An 8,796-nucleotide genomic window follows, 5' to 3' on the forward strand; every position below is an offset into this window, starting at 1 on the left:
TAATAAGCTATATATTGGTTTAAGAAAGTATAAAAATAAAACAATTTGTGGGTTTTAACAATGATCACACCCTTACGTATTCTCCTCTTTCTCTCTTTTGATTAACTTCTTCCTTCTTTTATTTGACATTTCCTAATAATATACTTTATCTGCTTTAATATTTACATATTAACGAAAAATTCTTTGTAGACGAATTTTACTTATCGAGTTAAAAAAAACAGCAACTGGCCTTCCCAACACTTGCTAATGTAACCCAAGTCTTTCACTTCTATTTTCTTTAATATTTGTATTCACGTTACTTTATTTTCATAACAAATTTGATCTATTATTTTCATTTCATTATTCTCTCTTTCCCTGTTATAACCCTATTCCATTTTCCATCCCTTTTATTCGATATTTTCTGTGAAGAATTTTTTTTCACTCTTCTTCTTTCCTTTTGTATTCTGGTCTCGCTCCCAATATTAAAGTCACTCCAGAAGCTTTCGCTTCCATACTTTATGTTTTCTTTACCGAAACGCGGGTAGACTGCGTTAATTTAAATCGTTGACTATACTGTACGCCATGGTTGTGACGTCACTACGTAGGAACGCAAAACAAAAGCCTTACGCCGGCGTACGATGGTTCTTTCCTTAAACAAAGTGTGTCGAGATAAATCATTACACTGGTTTTGAATATAATTTTATTACTGCTGACCTATAAGAAGCTTTTATCTCTTCAGTACCAATTCAGGTCTGATTAATTTTAAGATGTATGCCGATACCACCAGCCCTTTACTATTTATTCATTTAAATTATTAATTTTTAGTAAGCCAGAAAAGGTAGAATTACTACGTAAGTGCATTCCCTTGGAGCTGCAAGATTTCTATTTGTATTTTGCTCAAAATCCTGCCTCCTCACTCTTTACAATACATTGCTCTGCCCGAAAGTCCCAATATGGCACCTCAACAGCGTTATCCTACACCAGACGGCCCTCACCTGTTTGGAAGCTGAACCCAGGTGACGGCCTTTGACACGACAGTCGTCCTATTCGTTCACACACCACTGTCCTGACATGACAGACAATCTGCGTCGCTCTGGCTCACCCCCACCAAACAGAGGACATAGAAATACTGGTATCCTGTCGGCTGGAGAGAGGGAAGATGATGATCCTGAGAACTGTGCCAGGGATACCTGATCTGCCAAGAAGCAAGGATTCCAAGGGTGGGCCAGAGGACGAAAGGTGCAAGCAACAAGCTGTAACAGGCTTTTTCTGGGCAGAGTGCTACTCTGCAAGTACTGTAAGGAGTGCAGGTAAATCATATGGCCACTTAAAGTTCCCCCCTATTTTAGATAAGCTTAGTATCATTTTTACTTGATTTAGGTTTAACTGGCTTTTACATAATTTGGGCTGAGTGCGTGGGATTTGTGTGCACAAATTGTGTGTATAACTTTTTGCTTTAGAAACTACAGTCTCGGGTCATAAGGTTACGTGTCCGACCCCATTACAGTCATTTGTTATTGCAGAAGACCTCGAGTCACGCATATTTTGATTATCCTGTGTTTTGCCAAGTTGCACTTCTTTTATTTCATTTTGTGTTTGTTTTAACCTCTTTTGCTTGATGTTAATATACCCATTTAACCATGTAAATTTTGTGTAATAAAATAACTAGATTAGGTTAATTACACCCTTTTGTATTACCAATCCCTTTTTTGATTGATTATGCCTAACATTAATATCTAATCTCGGGACAGTATACCCGATATATTGAAAGAAGTAAGTCTAAATAACCTAAGAGTAATACAGGTAGTGTGTTAGCTTCGAAGGTAAAGATCCTTTTCTTTAACTTATACTTTATTACAATACATCACTGCTCCCATCCATTGCCATTGTCTCAATAATTTCTTAACGTAAAATTCCTGTCCAGTATATCACTGGGGTCCCTGGGACTGAGCCGAGACAGAGCCTAAGAGTGAGATAGCTTTAGACCTGACAAAGCTAAGGTAGGCCATCAAATTACCTTTATTTCACGTGTGGAGTTCTCAGGCCTTAGGACAGAGTACAGTTTTTTTGCATTTAGAGTGAAGGTAGTTATTAATAGGGTGTTTGTGCCTTGAGTGATAGTGCTCCTTTTCCTCCCCTGCTGATCTTTGCTTATATGGTGTAGGGAGACTTTCCCGGAACAACAAGTTCCCATTCAACAATTAGATAAAAATAAATTCTCCACATTTCCCACTATACTTTGTCTGCAATAATATATATATTCATGCAAGATTCTGTGTAGACGAACTGAGTAAAAAAAACACTCGCTAATGTAACTTAAGTCTCTCTCACTTTTGTTTCCTTTAATTTTCGTGTGCACATGACTTTATTCTTTCTATAACAAATTTCATCTATCATTTTCTTTTCATTCCTCTCATTCCCTTTTATATCCTTACGCTACTCCTTTTTCCCATCCCTTTTATTTGATATTTCCCACTATACTTTATCTGTGCTAATATTTCAATTTTAGCTTAAGATTCTTCTCACACTCTAGCTGTCCTGTTGCCTCTCCCTTCCCTCCTTTCCGCCAGCTCTTGCTTATCTCCTCCTGACTGCGAAGCACTGCCAGTGTAAAGAAGTGCAGGCTATTTGAAATCATCGCGCCGCTAGAGTTTTTATTGTGAATGTAATTTTTTATTGAATAGGTATTGCGATTCTGTGTCGCGCGTAAGTGAACTTGTGATGGGAGAACTTGCGTAAAAAAAGGCCTGACAATAGTTCACTCGGTGTAATGGTGTTTGATTTTATGTTTGGAGGAAAGTTGTTACTCTTCCCCATTAATGATTTGCTCAGATAATAGATGACCAATTTGTCTACATCCAAAAATAATGCACATTTTTGTATGTCTTAAATAATTTTGCTTTACATTTAGTTCAAGGAAACCGGAGAAGACTATTTATGTTTTTTTTTTACCATATTCCCTCTTATTTTACGATTCCTGTTTGGATCTTTAAACCACCGTTATTCAAGATAGTGTCCAAAACTGAAATAAGGAGGGTTCTTGGACTTTCACGATCAACTGTAGGTTCTAGACTCTAGAGCCTATAAATATGCAGCCCCGAGACTATGCAGTAAGCTCCCACGAGACATCCTAAAGATTGGAGAAATTAAGGCTTTCAAGAGGAAACTGATGAGTTTCTTATTCTGTAAGTGCTTCGATAGTGACGATTTTACAATAAACCATCAGTATGCAGTGTGGAATGGTGAATGCTTTAAAACGGACATGATAATATGACTGTGCAGAGAGTAAGGTTCTCTTGCTGTATGGGACCAAAAAAACAACTCTTAAAATAAGTATGTAAAGTAACTATTTGTTAACTATAAAAATGAATATTACAAGGTTTCGGTAAAATAAATAGACTTTTCCGGAATATTCTCAAAATATGCTTTAGTAATGTTTCGGTTGAATCTTGTTCCTAATGGTAGTGAGTCCGGCTCATTGTAGGAATGAGACTTATTGCGCTTCATAAACACTCGCCAGTCAGTAAGTCAGACAGAATAGATGTGTTAGCATTTATTTCAGTTTAGTAATGTTATAGATCATAAGCGAATAATTACTTCCTTAAATAGCACTCAAAAGCTGTAAAGTGCGAGTATCAACAACTGACTATTAAGAATAATTAGCCTATTTTGTAAAGTTTTCTAATAAGCAGCTTGAGGGAAGTTCTAATGCTTCGATTGTTCAACTTCATCTTTGGATATCGGCAAAAATGCTTTATTTCTAATAACTTTTATAATCTTGCAGATCATAATAACAATGAATAATTGAGCTGTTTTAAATTGATCTATAAACTTAATTGTCTGACCTGGCTCTTGAATAGTTAAGCCTACTTAACACATTGTGAGAGTAAACAAAGAGAATCTTTAAATACTTGCCAGCAAAAGATTAAAATACAGAAGTGACAATTTGAGCTTTAGGGAGATTTGCCCTGAAAAAAGAAAAATGTTATGCATAGAATTTGTTGTTTAGGATAGTTAAAATGTATGTAACCTATTCTTAGAATAGGTCCAGCTGCTCAAGAGGCAAGGTACCTTACTGCCTTGGAAGCATTTAGACAACTTAATCTAACATCAAAAGCAAAAGCAACTTGTTTTTAGATGTCCTTTAGTAAGACCCAGGGAGATTAGGCTAGATAAGCATAGTGGGATGGAGTTAGGAATACTACACCCGCTCTGACTAGCCTTTATCTGTTAACATATCCAGTCATTAATTCAGCTGACAGAAATTCTAACCTAACTGGCCAAGTTTTCAACCTTAGCCTTACTTCTAAAGTTTTCCTTGTGGTTCTAGTGCATCATTCAGTAATGGTTCTGATGCTGCATAGCACATAACAGAGTCATGATCCTCGTTTAGAGTCATAAACTCTTTTGGCCACTTTAGTGTCTTCTGCACAACCCTCACATATCCGTGATCAAATCAGCAATGGTCTTACACAGCCTTTGCTCTCAGAGTTGGTAGCCTGGATTCAAATCCTCCTTCACTCACTTAAGTAGGTGCTAGGAAGCCTTTTACTTCTTATTTCAATGACATGGCCTTTTGTATGGTCTCTATTAATGATGGGTTGGATTCGAATGGCTGTGCATATCATTCCCTCATACGCTTGGATACTGGCTCATCGTGATTTTTTCCATACTAATCTTAAATTAGGTGTTAGTAAATATGAATGAACAAATTAACTAGGGGATTACAAATTATTCTAGAAAAATACTAAATTCTGCATTTATAGCTTACCACGATAAATTCTATAAGAATGGTTATGAATGGATAAGAGAAAAGTTTTCCCTGTGCGGTTAAGTAAGGGGTAGTCTACAACTCCCCTTTATATTCATATACATACCTACCCTCTACCGCATTAAGAGTGTGATTTAGGCTGACATTAACCACAAGATGTGAACTGGGTGGTCAAGAAAATGGGATATTTTTTAGTTTTTTTTTCTGGGTAACATCGATACTGAGTCAGCTTCGGGGGGTAAAGTAGTAAGAACATCAGGTGAGTATATCAATAAAAATTTGTATTATCAAAATTTTTTTATATGCAATAACAGATACAAATAACAATAATATGTAAATCAATGAAATTTAATTTATTATACTTTTTTTTATGGTGCAAAAAAGAATTAACGAAGACATCTAATTTCTTTAAATATTTATTCATGAACAAAAATTTTGTTTTAAACTCATCCATCACATTTCCGAGACTACTGTATATACTTCAGATGTATTTGATTTTTCATCATAGCATAAGGAAGAACAATTATTCAGAATCCAAATGAGACCAAATCAGGATTTTAATATAAAAAATAACCCATATTTATTTCATACGATAAAAATTAATGATCTCTAGAGTATCCTTGAGTAGAAATGAAGAAGCGAGTGTATGTTATCACCTACATGTTTTGGGTAAGCTCAAGAGCTGAATTGTGGTAGCTGAGAACAAATGTTACTGATGAGAACATACAAATGTTATATATGAAAACATACTGTAAACAAAGGCTAAAAAATATGATTCACTCATGTTGAGGAACTATAAACAAAATTCTCATACTTCGCATTTGAAACAATTGCTAGTAACTGTCAACATGAAAACTTAACATTTTATTTTAATTCTTCCATATGGAATTTGCAGTAAATTATGACCACATAAAAGAGAAAACGGAGAAAATCAAAATAACTTCAAGGCTTCAATGAAAGTGAATTTATCATGGATGGAAACAGTGAACAAGATAAAATTCTTTGCATTAGCATTTGCGAATTAAAAACCCTTTTCTTTTATGTTCTGAGAACGAATAGTATCACATATACCAAATAATAAATCTGAATAATAATTCTTAAAATATCCATGGAAGTATATATATTTCATTGCAATAGAATAACCATTAAGCTATGTTTATACTTTTCTTTGACAAGTTTTCAACCTTTAAAGAAAGAAATATAATTGTCAAAAATATATTAAACATACAAATGCATACAGTACATACATGCTGCATTACGACTTTGTAAGCTGATTTTTCATATACTGTAGAATTTGATTTAGTCCATCTTTTCCTGCTTGTCCTCTTAAGTAAAAAGCTTCAAGACTTATCAGTGCTCCACACTGTTTTACCTGCAACTTAGCCTTCAGAATGCACTCTAATCCCCCAGACCCTCCCTCTAAAGAACTATTCTGATTGAGATTTTGAGCTTTTGTTGTTTTGCAAAATTCATTGTTTAATTCTTCAGTACATTCAATTTCTTTACTAATGGGATTAGTATCCAGGGATGTTTTACTTACTACCGCTTGCTGATTTTCCTCTACTTTCATCTGACTTTTGATATCATTTGCATTCTCCATTTTTTGTTTTTTTATCCCTTCATGAAACTTTACCAACTCATCTGCAGTATCACTTGAATAAGCTCTTTTCAGTGATACTGATTCTTCATCTTCTCTTCCAACATTTTCTGCAGCTTCACTGTTCTTTCCTTTATCTGTAGGAATATCTAGGGTGTTTTCTAACTCTGACTCGTCCTCTTCATTTTCTGACTCAGCCTTTCCATTTCCTGACTCACCCATTTCCTTTCCTGAAAATAAAAACAACTGTAAAATACTTGTTTTATATTGGAACCTTATCATACTGTACCGAATTTATAAATGAGGAAGCTATGGATGTAGAATATTATTAGTAAATAGTTTGACTAAACTATGGAGTCAATAGTCTGTCCAGTAAAGTTTATCCTTAACAATGAGTAATTATTAACAAGAAAATTTCCTGTAAGAGTAGAGAGGGAAATCCAACACAACATAAGCTACCAAAGAAATATTATCTTCCCTTCTCTAGGGTAAGTGTTTCAAAAAGCAAAGTGACTCGGAGTCCACAAGAAGACCCCGAGTTCAACACTATTTTACCCGTCATAGCATCTACACTGCTGAAATCAATTGGCAGATGATGACACGTCATCTCTGAGAACCAATAGTAATATTGGAGACAGTTCTACTTGATCACTGACTTGCATAAAGCCTCCATCTTCCATACATGTAGTGAAAATCTGGCGTTCCACTTCCATATACTAACCTAGTATATTATAATAAGCAACCACACAACACCTCCCCAAAATAACTTTTTCCTTTGTCAAAAGCACTTTTCTTTTTTTATTGATATGCTATTTGGTTCCAACAAACCAATAACAAAGCAATAACTAAGTAAACAAGGACACCATAAAGGATATATGTTTACAACCAATCAAACAACTCAATCATGTGTGTATAGGGAGAAGAAAAACTTTGGAGAGGAAGCTGATGCCTGTCATTATGTTTCTGCTGAAGGGCCAGGATGATATGCCCTTTCCTCCATCGATTTCCCCTAATAGGTGCCATAAATGAGCTAGGTATCAAGCATGCATGTTGCGCCGCTTAGGTTTGTTTCAGGTGATAATTGGATCAACATTCTTAATACAGGAGGTTGTTAAAAAATGGATAGAATCTTGGTGGTGTATGTGTAGTCTTACGACTGAACTCGAGAAGGACTACCCGTATCTGTTTCCTGTTGTATGACAACTAGGAGTAAGACAAAGAAAGTGCCTTCAGAAGAAGACAGAGAAACCGAAGGAATGATGAACTTGGAGGATTTATTTACAAAAGAAGAGGTTTGTCATGATAGTACGAGAGAGGAGAGCTCCCGAGAGAGCCCGAAAGAAGAGGAACAACAGACGAATGAACAGGAAGACAAGGAAGCAATGGATTTGGAAGAAATAGAAAACTCAGCATTAGAAGTAGAACAAGTGAGTTGAAAAAGACTGATAGGATTGCAACGGAAGGATGCAATGTTAACGGAATTATTGTAGCGTGTGGTGGATGAGACGGCGGTGTAGCAGTCTTCCACCAGTTATTACCTTAAGGATAGATTGCTTATGAGGATGCATACATCCGCTAATATCCCTGGGAATGCCGAATGGGGATACACCGTCAGATATTGATTCCTGCACCGCTGAGAAGACAAGTGATCCCCGTAGCGCACGAGACGGGACACGTGGGAATAAGAAAGACTACGGAGAAGATTATGATACACCTTTTCTGGCCTGACATGCATAAGGATGTAAACCAGTTTTGCCATGAATGTCACGTTTGCTAGATGGCTCCCCTTCACCCGATTGATGTACAAAGAGAACCCTTCAGCAAGGTAATAATCGACATTGTGGGACAGTTACCGAGAACAAAGAAAGGCCACGAATATATGTTAACTTTGATGTGTCCAGTGACAAATACCCAGAAGCCATACCCGTCAGGAACATCAGTACCAAAGTAATCCTTCACAGAGTAACCGAGGAACAAATTTCATGTCAAAATAGTTTCAGGACGTGATGAAACTGTTGGATGTGAGACAACAACTGTTTACTGCCTATCACCCGGAGACCCAAGGTGCATTAGAGAGGTTTCCTCAAACCTTAAAGAGTAAATTAACAAAGTACTGCAACAAAACAGGAAATGAATAGGACATCGGGCTACTTTTAATGTTATTTGAGGTACACAAGGTTTATCAAGAAAGCATGGGATGTAGCTCGAATGATATGGTGTTCGGACAAGAAGTAAGAGGACCAATTAAAATGTTGGCAGAAAAATGGAAAGATCAAGAGGAAACGGATGGAGAATATGTCAAGAATTTGAGGAAAAGGATCGGTGAGATGAGAAAGTTTTCCCTTGAAAACCTGAAAGGAAAGATGAAGAAAAGGTCTGGTATGAAACGTAAGAACAGACAGTTTGCGGTAGGACAACTGGTGTTGGTTTACTTACCGATAAGGATATT

General features: G+C 36.2%; 1 protein-coding gene across 1 annotated transcript in view; it reads right to left on the bottom strand.

Moving 5' to 3' along the window:
* Positions 1-5,150: 5,150 nt before the first annotated feature.
* Positions 5,151-8,796, bottom strand: part of LOC137646990 (RNA N6-adenosine-methyltransferase mettl16) — a 570,608-nt gene continuing 566,962 nt past the window's right edge. The window contains exon 11 of the mRNA XM_068380072.1: positions 5,151-6,577. Within this exon, the coding sequence (XP_068236173.1) occupies positions 6,006-6,577 (572 nt within the window). The 3' untranslated portion in view covers positions 5,151-6,005. The remainder of the gene's footprint in view (positions 6,578-8,796) is intronic.

Source organism: Palaemon carinicauda, chromosome 9 (genome assembly GCF_036898095.1).
Source record: "Palaemon carinicauda isolate YSFRI2023 chromosome 9, ASM3689809v2, whole genome shotgun sequence".
Classification (NCBI taxonomy): Eukaryota; Metazoa; Arthropoda; class Malacostraca; order Decapoda; family Palaemonidae; genus Palaemon; species Palaemon carinicauda.